Source organism: Theropithecus gelada, chromosome 20 (genome assembly GCF_003255815.1).
Source record: "Theropithecus gelada isolate Dixy chromosome 20, Tgel_1.0, whole genome shotgun sequence".
Classification (NCBI taxonomy): domain Eukaryota; kingdom Metazoa; phylum Chordata; class Mammalia; order Primates; family Cercopithecidae; genus Theropithecus; species Theropithecus gelada.
Genome location: NC_037688.1, coordinates 42,615,096 through 42,627,867, shown reverse-complemented (window position 1 = coordinate 42,627,867; position 12,772 = coordinate 42,615,096). Strand labels below are relative to the sequence as shown.

Here is a 12,772-nt window from a genome sequence, read left to right as displayed (position 1 = left end):
CTGGGAGGGAGGAAGGCCACCCACGGCCCCGGCCCCGCATCCCTTCACCTGATGGAGCCTGTGTCTTCAGTGCCAGCCCCATGGATGCCCGTGAGCCTTCTCGGCAGCTGTGCGAGTGCCTTCCAGAGGTACCCTTCATGGGGCCTCGGCTGCCGTCCAGGAGCTCTGCCAAAAGCATGCTTTCCTCCCACCCTCACAGCAGTGCTGGGACGTAGGTGGAACATCCATGTGAGAACATGAGACCTCACTGCCAGTAAGAGGCCAGGCTGGGATTTGAACCAGGTTGTCTGTCTCCAGAGCCCCGGCCTTGACAATTTCACTTCTTATGGGAAATTCCAAATGTGCACGGTAGGAAGAAAAGAGCACTCCGCCTTGAGCTTGTCACCACCTCACAGGGTGGCCTCGCCCATGCTGTTCCCTGCCCAGATAACCCACCTAAATCTCACTCATTCTTTCGTTTCATTTGTAAATGTGTGTATCTTTTAAAAGGGCTCTTTGTAAAAATATAACTTCAATACTGGTAGCTCATGTAAAGCAATACAATATTTAATACCATCTATCCTGTTAGAGTTCAGCTTCCCTCAATTGTCTCAATTTTTTTTGAGACAGAGTCTCACTCTGTTGCCCAGGCTGGAGTGCAATGGCCCAATCTCGGCTCATTGCAACAGTCACCTCTGCCTCCTGAGTAGCTGGGATTACAGGTGCGTGACGCCACACCCAGTTAATTTTTGTATTTTTAGTAGAGACGGGGTTTCACCATGTTGGTCAGGCTGGTCTTGAACTCCTGACCTCAAGTGATCCGCCTGCCTCGGCCTCCCAAAGTGCTGGGATTATAGGTGTGAGCCACCGTGACTGGCCTGTCTCAATTCTTTTATAATTTTTTTCCCTTGAATCAGGATCCAAATAAGGATCCACACAATGTGATTGGTTTATATGTCTATAACATCTCTTTTAATTAATTTGTGTGGTTGCTGCAATCTCTCTTTTTCTCTTGGGGTTTAAGATGAAGAAACACAGTTCTTTGTTTGCAGTTGACATCCCTGTACTGGGTTTTGACATGTTCCTCCTCCCCAGCATTTTCCATAAATTAGGAGGCAGATCCACAGGCCCGGCCCCATTCTTACCTGCCCCTTAGTTAGGCCCTGGGGATCCAGAATGCATGACAGGGAGCTGGGGTGGAGAGCAGTGGAGAGAGGACAGGAAGCATGCTCTGCAAAACCTAACTGCCCTGGAAGGGCAAGGTGGCAGTGTGTGCCTTGCCCGGACCTGACTGGCTGCTTTGTCTCATCAGGGCAGACTGGAAGTGGGATATGGGCAGGGGCACCATGAGAGGGAACAGCCAATCAGGGAGCACCTCTGAAGGGAGGCAGCCAGGTGTTTGGGGTGGGAGGAAGGAGCCTGAAGGCATCCTATGGCCTGGAGCCTGTGGTCAGTCCCACAGGAAGATGGGCGGGAAACATTCAAGAAGTGTTTTAGAAAAAACCTCCCGAAAATGGTTAAAATGGGAACTGAGGAATGTGCTCAATTACCTGGAAGGTTTGTTCTGGTGGGAAGAAGAACGCCCCATGGGTGCAGAGGAGACGGTGCTCCAGCCCCTGCGGCTGTTGTCATGGGCACATCCTGGCAAGGCCCTTTGAGATGGTGCAGCCATGCACACCCCCTCTGCATATGGTCTCTGTTTCTGTCAAACCACACCTCGAAAGGCTTAGGATGAAAATGTAAGTGATAGACTTGGGGCCTCAGGTGGATGGAACCCCTCCATGAAATCCCCAGGAGACCATGCCCGTGAAGAGTTTCATTGTCTGCCTGGGTTCACTGTCTGTCAGGGTTCTGAGCAACAAAAAGGAATCCCTGGACCCAGCAAGTGCCTGAAATCCCACAGCCTCAGGTCCCTGAGGATCACCCAGTGCGTACTTGGCTACCCCTTCGAAATGCCTTTCCTTGCTCATAAGTGACCAAAAACTGGGGTAGCGTTGGGGTGGCCACTTTCCAGAAGTATCGTGCCACATCGTATCATATTTGCTGCTGCGGGAAAGTGCATGCATGGCTCATAAAATTACGGTGTTTGCAGTTTTAAAATCTGGCCCATTTCCTCTTATTGAGGAGATTTATAACACTCAGCTGTCACCTGAGGCATATATGCAACATTGTGGGATTTTATAAATCAAAGCAGTGTTAAGATCCCTAGATTGCTGGAGGAAAGTTGATTAAAGACTCCAGGCCGGGTGTGGTGGCTCATACCCGTAATCCTAGCACTTTGGAAGGCTGAGGCGGTTGGATCACCTGAGGTCAGGAGTTCGAGACCAGCCTGGCCAACATGGCGAAACCCTGTCTCAACTAAAGATACAAAAAATTAGGCGGGTGTGGTAGTGGGTGCCTGTAATCCCAGCTACTTGGTAGGCTGAGTCAGGAGAATCGCTTGAACCCTGGAAGCAGAGGTTGCAACGAGCCAGGATCACGCCACTGCACTCCAGCCTGGGCAACAGAGCGAGACTCTGTCTCAAAGCAATAACAATAACAAAAGACTCCAAATTGTGGAATGTAATTTTTTTGGGGGGTGGGGGGGTACAGAGTCTCACTCTGTGGCCCAGGCTGGAGTGCAGTGGCACAATCTCAGCTCACTGCAACTTCCACCTCCTGGGTTTTCTGCCTCACCCTCCCGAGTAGCTGGGATATTACAGGTGCCCACCACCATGCCCAGCTAATTTTTGTATTTTTAGTAGAGATGGGGTTTTGCCATCTTGGCCAGGCTCGTCTTCAACTCCTAACCTCATGATCCACCCACCTCAGCCTCCCAAAGTTCTGGGATTACAGACGTGAGCCACCGTGCCCGGCCAGTAAAATGTTTTACTGATTCTGATTTAAGTTTTCAAAGATGAGTTTAAACCCTTTTCTAACAGTGTGTTAGGAAACACTTTGATTTTGACCAAAACAGCTTCCCCATATTAGGGCCACGGGACTGACGGGGCCTTGTTTGGAGGAAGTAAACTTCGGGGGAGGTTTGGGCAGTGAACGCTCACATTTGCCCTGCAGCCCCTCCTGGGGCCCCCTCCCTGTGCTGCCCGAGGCTCTAGCTCTGGCCCATTGTGAGCCCTGAATCCAGAGGGCCGCAGTCTCTGGCTCTGCAGGGCGCTCACCTGCTGAACTTTCTAAAATTTGGATGTCAACCCTCACCCTGCAGAGATTCCGATCTGTGGCTCCCGAGCCCAGCCAGGCACCTGCATTTTAAGGAGCTCCAGCAGGGCCATTTGCTGTTGGCAGAGCCCTTCACCACATCTGCCATCTCCCAGGCTGTTAGCTCCCACCTTCCATTTGCACCCCACCTATATCCCCTGTCTTTGCACAACCACTGCAGCCCTGACTGCTGTTCCCAATGTCTGTGGGTCTCATTCTCCAGACCTGTGATTTCTACGTGAAATGCAGACTCTGGGCTAAGAAGCAGACACAAGGCCTTGTTCCTCTTCTTGAGGCATTGGAACCCCCCAGGCAGGTCTGCCTATCTTATTCCACCCCGCCACAGCTCCCAGAATTGTCTCCCACAAGCATGGTTTTGATATATCTCCACTGCCCAAAGAACAAAGCCTTTGCTGTTGCAGCCAGCTCCGGCCTCACCTTCCCTACATCGGGTCCTCGTTGACGTGGTGCTGGTAGGGTGACTCGTGGCTTTCGGCTCTGCCCCTTACCATCAGCTCACGACCTCCCCGACTCCTTCCACTGCTTTGCTATCGCTCGTCTTGTCCAGCTCCTCTGGCACTTGGGGCACAGATGGATGCACGTTCGAGTTTCTGGTGCTGCTCCCGCTGGGCGGCCTCGTTGCCAGACATGAATCGGGTCAGGTGGTCTGGGCTGCCACCTCCAGGTTTGTGTGTGAATGCCTTTGAGGAAGTTGGCCAAAAGACAAAAGTATCACGTCACTTTAGCAACACGAAGTTAAAGTCCTTTTTGAGATTGTTTTGTTCCTTGTTCCCCGACTGCCTGATAAGCAAACTCTGGGCAGTGCTTGTCAGTTACCTCTCCATGACAAGGTAACTTGTCAGTTACCTCCCCTGTAGCAGGGGCTACAGGGAAGTGCTGTACACAGAGGTTCCCTGCCCCCCTGGGGACAGACAGTGCCCTTGTCTGGGAACAAGCCTTGCCTCTGAAAATGCAGGTGGGTAAGCCGTTTATCAAAGGGATAATAAAGTAATTTTTGTTTATTGTTTGATGATATAGAAAATATAAGATGAATTTTTTTTTTTTTTTTTTTTTTGGAGATGGAGTCTCCAACTGTCACCCAGGTTGGAGTGCAGTGGCACGATCTCGGCTCACTTCAACCTCTACCTCCTGAGTTCAAGCGATTCTCCTGCCTCAGCCTCCTGAGTAGCTAGGATTACAGGCACACCCCACCATTCCCGGCTATTTTTTTGCATCTTTATTAGAGATGAGGTTTCACCATGTTGGCCAGGCTGGGTTGGCCAGGCTGATCTCGAACTCCTGACCTTGTGATCTGCCCGCCTCAGCCTCCCAAAGTGCTGGAATTACAGGCATGAGCCACCGCGCCTAGCCTGATTTTTTTTTTTTTTTTTTTAAACTTTCCTTCTCCCCAACTAAAATACATTCTTCTTATATGGTAGGGGGCAGTACCCAAAGGAAACGCTACAAAAGAATACATGGAGAGCTTGCAGTTGAAGCCCGGGGAAGTGATCTACAAGTGCCCGAAGTGCTGCTGTATTAAACCCGAGCGCGCCCACCACTGCAGGTACGTGCGCGGCTGTATTAAACCCGAGCGCGCCCACCACTGCAGGTACATGGGCCCCGAGCATCTGGGCAGCGCTGCACGGGCCGGTCTGTAGGTATCACGCTCTTTCTGGGGTAGGGAGCTGAGTAAAGTGCCGGTGCCCTAGAGTCTTTTTGGGAACTGGGAAACAGTATGGACTCAGGGATCCCCTCCTTCCCGAGGGACTCGCTGTGGCTCAAAAACCGGAGGTGAAGAGGTTCCTGCCTCTGTTTTGGCACACATGCTACAGGCCAGCACGTGTGTGCTCACAGCTCCTGGGCACATCCTATGGTGGTGAAGCGTAGAGGCCAGGTTCTTTTGGGCGTGCTCTTTTTTTTTTTTTTTTTTTTGGTATTTATTTGGGTGTGCTCTCAAACACCAAGTTGTATTTTTAAACCCCACAGTCCAGTTATCGGCCTGGCTCAAGTAGCCTTCCTGGCCCTCACGCCTCACTCCTGCTGGTCTTGCCTGCATTTTATCCTTTTCCCCCAGATTTGCCAGCTCCTGACTCCTTTGTCTGCTCCTGGAGGGGCTGGCCATTGATTTCACGTGTTGAAGTGTGGATGTCTGGGTGTATTTCTCCATTCCTGGAAATAGTTGTCACACATCCCTGTACTGTGAAACTGCTGGGGCGTGGCTGCACCTGGACAGTACCCTTCTCCTGGGGGGTTGTGGCCTGCTTGAATAGGCTGGAAGCCATCGATGGCCTCCAACGGGAGGAAGCCCAGATACAGGGTGCCGACTGCTTTTTGGCTGGAGTGAAAGCTTTAAAAGATTCGTATCCACATGGTTTGGCCGGAAAGTGAAGAAGGATGAAATGGTATCGGAGAGTAGGTGGGTGGTTGTCTTGGGCTGGGGTTGGAAATGGGCAGTGACTGCATATGAGCTGAGGTTTCTTTCTGGGATGGTGGGAATGTTCTAAAATTAGATGGTGATGGTCTCACAACTCTGCAGATAGAATAAAAATCATTGAATGGTACATTGCAAATAGGTGGATTTTTATGGTAGGTAAATTTTTTTGTGGTGTGGCGGGGTGGAGTCTTGCTCTTTTACCCAGGCTGGAGTGCAGTGGCGCAGTCTCGGCTCACTGCAACCTCTGCCTCTCAGGCTCAAGCGATTCTGGTGCCTCAGCCTCCCTAGTAGCTGGGATTACAGGCGCCTGCCACCATGCCCGGCTGATTTTTGTATTTTTAGTAGAGATGGTGTTTCGCCACATTGGCCAGGCTGGTCTCGAATTCCTGACCTCAGGTGATCCACCTGCCTTGGCCTCTCAAAGTGCTGGGATTACAGGCATGAGCCACCTTGCCTGGCCTATGATATATAAATTATACTTCAATAAATCTGTTTCTTAAGATAAAATGGGAATGTTTTGGAAGTCAGGTGCTATGGAGGATGGGCAGGGAGCGGAGGTCAATGAATGGAAGGCGATGTTATGGGCGGGGCGCAGTGGCTCAAGCCTGTAATCCTAGCACTTCGGGAGGCCAAGGCGGGCGGATCACAAGGTCAGAAGATCGAGACCATCCTGGCTAACACGGTGAAACCCCGTCTCTACTAAAAATACAAAAATAAATAAATAAATAAATTAGCTGGGCGTGGTGGCGGGCACCTGTAGTCCCAGCTACTAGGGAGGCTGAGGCAGGAGAATGGCGTGAACCCGGGAGGCGGAGCTTGCAGTGAGCCGAGATCGCACCACTGCACTCCAGCCTGGGCGACAGAGCAAGACTCCGTCTCAAAAAAAAAACAAAAAACAAAAAAATCAGGTGACGCTATGATAGCAAGTCTTCCTGGAGCGAACCTGCTGCCATTGATGTCGCTCGATGTAATTAAATGGTGCAAACTCGGACTAAAAAGTGATTGATAATCAAATTAGGTTATTTAAAATTGGACATAGAGAGTGGTTTGGGCAAAAGTAAAATATAGCCGTAAGCACAAGATGACTTCATGCCTGGGTGTATAGTTGATGATTCAAGATGAATATGCAATCCATATTGCATATTCATCAGTGAATATGGATTGAATGGTAGGAGTTATTTGAAGATACGAAGAATGTTTCTTTCTCTGAAGGTAAAAATTCAATTTTGTTTTTTATTGAAATAGACTTACAAGCTTGCAACATTAGGAACGTTATTGATAGGTGTACGTGATCGAGCTCTACTGGGGGAGAGTCTGAAAACTCGTGGAGTATGGCTCAGTGTGACCTTTCGTCCCAGCCTGTTGGTCCACTGAGTATTTTCTTTAGGAAACAGAAGACATTTAATTAAAATGATAAACCTTAAAGGAATATAGTATGTATGATATTTTTTTGACATGCTGTATTAGAATATGCATTCTAATTTTCCTCCACCTTTGATTTTATTTGGTTGTGTTACTCTGGTTTCCTCAGAGCATGGAATACTGAAAAATCAAACTCTCCTTTTCAGTATTTGCAAAAGATGTATTCGGAAAATGGATCATCACTGCCCGTGGGTGAACAATTGTGTAGGAGAAAAGAATCAAAGATTTTTTGTGCTCTTCACTGTAAGTAAAAATATTTTTGTAGTGACTTACATCGAATTTGAAATTCTTTAACTGCTTCTTGCCTGGAGCAGGGAAATCTACTAACGTCAGACTAGTTTCTCTCCAACCTTTTCTCCAGGATTCAAATTATAATACTGTGCTATCATTGGCAGGAAGTAGTCCCAATAAATAAACAGTATGTTATTTGTATTATTTTAGGTGTTCACTGTAATTCTCTCCCAGATGTTCTCAATCACTATCGTTTATTAATAATAACAGGAATCTTCCTAAAGTATGTTAGAGCTTTTTTTTTTTTTTTTTTTTTGAGACAGAGTGTTACTCTTGTTGCCTAGGCTGGAGTGCAGTGGCGCAATCTTGGCTCACTGCAACCTTCGCTTCCCAAATTCAAGTGATTCTCCTGCCTCAGCCTCCCAAGCAGTTGAGATTACAGGCATGAGCCACCATGCCCAGCTAATTTTGTATTTTTAGTAGAGATGGGGTTTCTCCATGTTGATTGGGCTGGTCTTGAACTCCCGACCTCAGGTGATCTGCCTGCCTTGGCCTCCCAAAGTGCTGGGATTACAGTTGTGAGCCACTGTGCGCGGCTATTTATTTTTTTATAGACGGGGTTTTGCCGTGTTGCCCAGACTGGTCTTAAACTACTGAGCTTAAGCGAGCTGCCCGCCTTGGCCTCCCAAAGTGCTGGGATTATAGGCGTGAGCCACCATGCCCAGCTGTATTTTTCTGTAAAATTATTCCACTTGGTCTAATATGATCTTGGGTAGGAAAATGTCAACTACTGCAATTTAATACTTCCCTCATTTTTTTCCCTGACAAATGAGATGGAGGTATAAACATGATGTGTCATCAGCCTTTGCTCCTAGAAAGATTTAATTGTTTAAATTACTAACTGGCTGGATAGATCACTTGAGGTCAGGAGTTCCAGACCAGCCTGGCCAACATGGTGAAACCCCATCTCTACTAAAAATGCAAAACAGTTAGCCGGGCATGGTGCCTGTAGTCTCATTTACTTGAGAGGCTGAGGCAGGAGAATTGTTTGAGCCTGGCAGGCGGAGGTTGCAGTGAGCCGAGACTACCCCACTGCATTCCAGCCTGGGCAAGAGAGGGAGACTGTTTCTAAAAAATATAAAAAATAAAAATGACTAATCAATCTCCCCCTCATTCTAGATGTACATAGCTCTGTCTTCAGTTCATGCTCTGATCCTTTGTGGATTTCAGTTTATCTCCTGTGTCCGAGGGCAGTGGACTGGTAAGTTCCCTGGCTGTGTGTCATTCCTGGCCGTGCATGCTGTTTTTGGGTAAAAGGGGAAGGCTTTAAAGGAAGAACCAGGTTTCCAATTTTGAAGGAAATCATTGCAATTATTTTAGGAATTGAATTTTAAAGAATTAAGTTTTAACACCACCATTTTGCTAGTATATTGTTTCCCCAAAAGCTTGTGTCTGTCTCCTGGTCAGCTAGCTAGCTCTCCATTGTTCAAACTAGTCTTCGCGTTGCTTACGTGAGTGATCGACCCTGATCAAATGTAATGAAAACAGGCGCTCATTATCCTACCTTAGATATGCAGTGAGGTCTGGACTGGCTCGTCCCACCCCAGGTGGGAGCACTGCTCACTGGTATGGGTGCACACAACTCCTCTGGTTTGGCTTCAGTTGCCATGTAATTCACAAATACAGTGTCAATAGAAACCTCAGACTCTTTTGAAACCACTGGCCAGGAAGTCATGGTGTGAATTTTGCTCGGAGGGGTGGCCCTCCGTGGCTCCTTGGAGAACAATGATGCGCCCATTTAGCAAGTGAACAACTTGCTGCCACTCGGGGTATTCAGGACCAGTTATAACCAACTTCCTCTTGTCCGCAGAATGCAGCGATTTTTCACCTCCGATCACTGTAATCCTGTTGATCTTCCTGTGCCTTGAGGGTCTTCTGTTTTTCACTTTCACTGCAGTTATGTTTGGCACCCAAATCCACTCCATATGCAACGACGAGACGGTAAGCTTTGTTCTCGGCTCTGTGGACTTCATATGTGGTCCAAGCTTGAATGGAAATTCCTAATGTCAACAACAGGTGCCTGTGGACTGACTCGGGAGCGTAATGGGACGGTCTTGATGAGCTTCAACAGGCTCCCTGTGTTTGCTGTTTCTTTCATTCTGTGCGGTGCATATTTCTAGTCTCAGTTTGATTTGCGAGTCAGCAGAGCCAGGCAGATTCCAAGCTCCCAGTGCAGTCAGTAAATTTTAGGGAATTGACTGCCTTTAGGGCTTGGCTCTGCAGGCCTGGAGTGGCGCTCAGTAAATGTACACAGTAACTAACAAGTGAAAAACGTCAGTGCCTGGCTGGGAGGGCCATCGTGGTAGTTGGGGCTGGCCGCATGGCTGCAGCGGGGCTGGGCTCACAGAGGCCGTGGGGGTCTGGACTGGGGCAAAGCTGGGAAAGAGAGTTCACTCACCGACCCTCCATCGAGCCCACACTGTGCTTGAGCACGGTGTGATTCCAAGGCTTGGTGGGGTCTGCCGAGCTTCCTGGAGCCGCTGCCACTTGCTTTTCTTTCTGCTTCCAGGAGATCGAGCGATTGAAAAGTGAGAAGCCCACATGGGAGCGGAGGCTGCGATGGGAAGGGATGAAGTCCGTCTTTGGGGGCCCCCCCTCACTCCTCTGGATGAATCCCTTTGTCGGCTTCCGATTTAGGCGACTGCCCACGAGACCCAGAAAAGGTGGCCCGGAGTTCTCAGTGTGAGGCCCGGCTCATCAGCCTGGAACTGGCTCACAGACATCCACTTACTTGTTTGGGGTCTGAAGGGTATCAACAGCTCATCTGTGACCAACAGGGCAACTGGAACCTACACAAACCAATTGCTTGCAGCAAGCAGAGTTTTATATATTTATAGTCACAGATGGCAGAGGAAGAGGCTCTCAGTCCCCACCTGTACAATGACGGAAAGGTGTGTGGCCATGCAAAGAAGCCAACCACCATGGCCTCCTGCAGAGTTGGGACTTCTGTGGAGAAGACTGGGTTATTACATGGGTTATTCAAATCCTGTGTACTGAGCTGCTGTTTCCAATCATGAAAAACAGTCAATCCAGTGAACAGGGATTCTCCAAGCAGTCATTTCAGGGGGCTCCTGCTGACCCCGCCACTCAGCAGTGCACTCCCCGGATCACAGCAGGGCGTTTACATAGAAAGACGTTTTGGTCTCGATTAGCTCCGATGCTTTGCACTGAAGTTGCAAAAGATCTGTGCACTGAACAGTGAAGGTGGCTTCCGGCACACTCCCCGCTGCCTCGGAAGAGACATCCTTTGACTCTCAGCAAGTCTGTGTGTGCGTGTGTCTGTGCGTGTGTGCGCGTGTGTGCATGTGTGTCAAAATTGCCAGTGTTGTTCAGGCAGTGTAACATTTACCGGCTGTGTACAGCAAACAAGCTATTTTTTAGAAACCGACGTTTCAGGGAAGAGGGGAGAGAACCACGGGGTCCTGCCCGTGGTTACTATGAATGTATTGCTGTTGGAGGACATCTTGATCCAAAGAACAGCCGTTCCTGTGCGGCCCTTTGTTGCCCTCCTGCTTTCATTTTTTAAAGAAATCTTGAGTGCTTGAGGGCCTTGGAACCGATTTTTTTTTTTGTTCCAGCCAAATTAGCAGTGTATAGATGGCACCTAGGTAAGAGCAGAGCCGTGGCTCAGTGACTTGATACTTTGGGTAGCTGGATCCTGTTAGTGGTGTGTGGGGCAGGGGAGGCATCCCAACTGGAGAGGCAGGGCCCAGCTCTTGGGTACCTCTGGGAAGGTGAGGGGACCATGAGGCAGCCAGCCCCTGGCAGGGGCGATTGTGCCACCACACAGGCAGCGCTCCAGCTGGGAATGGTCGGATTGGCGCCCTCGTTGGATTTTTTGGTTAGCGTTTGTTTTCTTCTCCCCCCACGGCACAGGTGATAAAATGGGATCCTTGGTGCGGAGCTTAAAATGACGCCAGAAAGCCAACAGCTCCCCTCCGTGGGGACTTGCCTTAAACTTGCCTGGTTTGTACATTTTTTGCCGGACGCATCAAGAAGCAATCTGTGACCAAGTCTGAGGGTCTTCCTTTAAACGTGCCCTCCACGCTAAGAGAAGCTGGCGTCTCCCTCCCGGAACGGTTTTGCCCTTCTGTTCATCTGTGAACTGTTTTGTTTTTAATTACTCTGTACCCCATCCGAATCAGGGCTTCTACCGCTGCTGATGCAAAACCACAAAGGGACCTACCTGAGCCACCGTCCTAGCCAAGCGAGCAAACCTGCAGGGGGTTTGGAAGTGGACTCGGTCACCGCAGAAGTGTGTGCGTCATTGGGGGAAGAACTGCGTCACAGCCACCGGGACAAAGCATAGATTGTGGGTGATCCTGGAGACACGAGTTTCCAGGATTGTTTTGCATACTCATTTGCACATTGTTGTCTGGGTTGGACATGCGTGTGGGCTTCAGTGTGAGGCTTTTAATATGTATATCCTGTTATATCAATAAAACAATTATCCAAGTGGTTGAATCCTGTGAGACTTGGCAAGTGTGTGCAAATCAAGTATACTTGACTTTTCAACCTCTTCTTTCAATGTAACTTTTATATGAAATAAAGTAATCAATTGACAGTTCTCAAATGGCTTCCAAAGTGCCCGTTCTTCATGGATGGCAGTGTTTTCAGGGGGTGCCTTTCTGTGGTTCGTGGATCCAGCCTCAGGCTGTTAAGGTCACTCCCAGTTTCCAGAACCTCTACATGCTTTCATGCCCATGACGAGTGACCTGGGCGCTCAAGCGCGACTCATAAATGTTGCCCAGTGAGTACTGCTGCTTGTTGAATGTTTGACTCCCATCGTTTTACTTAGTCCTTTTTTTAGTGCACTTTAAAAACAATGTTTCAAAATCTCTCTCCATAGTCCAGAATCTCAAGTACCTACAATTTGATTTTAATTCATTCAACAAATTTGTCTAATATTTGCACTGTGAGGGAACCAAAATGCCCACTTAACTTCCAGAGGCCAGATGGTCAGTGTGTGCCACAGCCCTGCCTTGCATGTGCTGTGCCTTGGAGCGCCTGGTGGCATTCCAGAGACGCAGAAATGGGAAGGAGACTTGAACGCGGAGGCGCGCACCAGAGCTGGGCCACTGCATGGGCAGCAGCCCTCCAGCTTGTATTTGTGGCTCTGCTGCATGTTGCTGCAATGTTATTTGTATTCCTTCTATTAGATTGTTACGTAGGCTCATTATATAGAAGTATGACGCTTGCATTAAAACAAAAATATCCCCCAAATAGGAAGGTGGCTAAATCCTACCTTCTATTGTATGTGAACTTGGGTTGGGTATGGAAGCAGGGGAAAAACTTGAAGGGTAGCCTGGGAGCCACACACAAAAAACAGGGTGCCCATAAAAAAAGCACAGGCGCCCTACAGCATCTCCTGAGGAACCTCTTTAAAACTGCATTGCTGCTTATCCAGCTGCTAATTTTAGCCAAGACAACCTGAAGAGGCTGAGGGAAAAT

At 48.9% G+C, this 12,772-nt stretch overlaps 1 protein-coding gene across 1 annotated transcript in view; it reads left to right on the top strand.

Annotated features, from left to right (window-relative positions):
- Nucleotides 1–11,894, top strand: part of ZDHHC7 (zinc finger DHHC-type containing 7) — a 40,228-nt gene extending 28,334 nt beyond the window's left edge. The window contains exons 4-8 of the mRNA XM_025371092.1: nucleotides 4,614–4,738; nucleotides 7,177–7,273; nucleotides 8,441–8,522; nucleotides 9,132–9,262; nucleotides 9,831–11,894. Of these exons, the coding sequence (XP_025226877.1) occupies nucleotides 4,614–4,738; nucleotides 7,177–7,273; nucleotides 8,441–8,522; nucleotides 9,132–9,262; nucleotides 9,831–10,007 (612 nt within the window). The 3' untranslated portion in view covers nucleotides 10,008–11,894. The remainder of the gene's footprint in view (nucleotides 1–4,613; nucleotides 4,739–7,176; nucleotides 7,274–8,440; nucleotides 8,523–9,131; nucleotides 9,263–9,830) is intronic.
- Nucleotides 11,895–12,772: the final 878 nt, after the last annotated feature.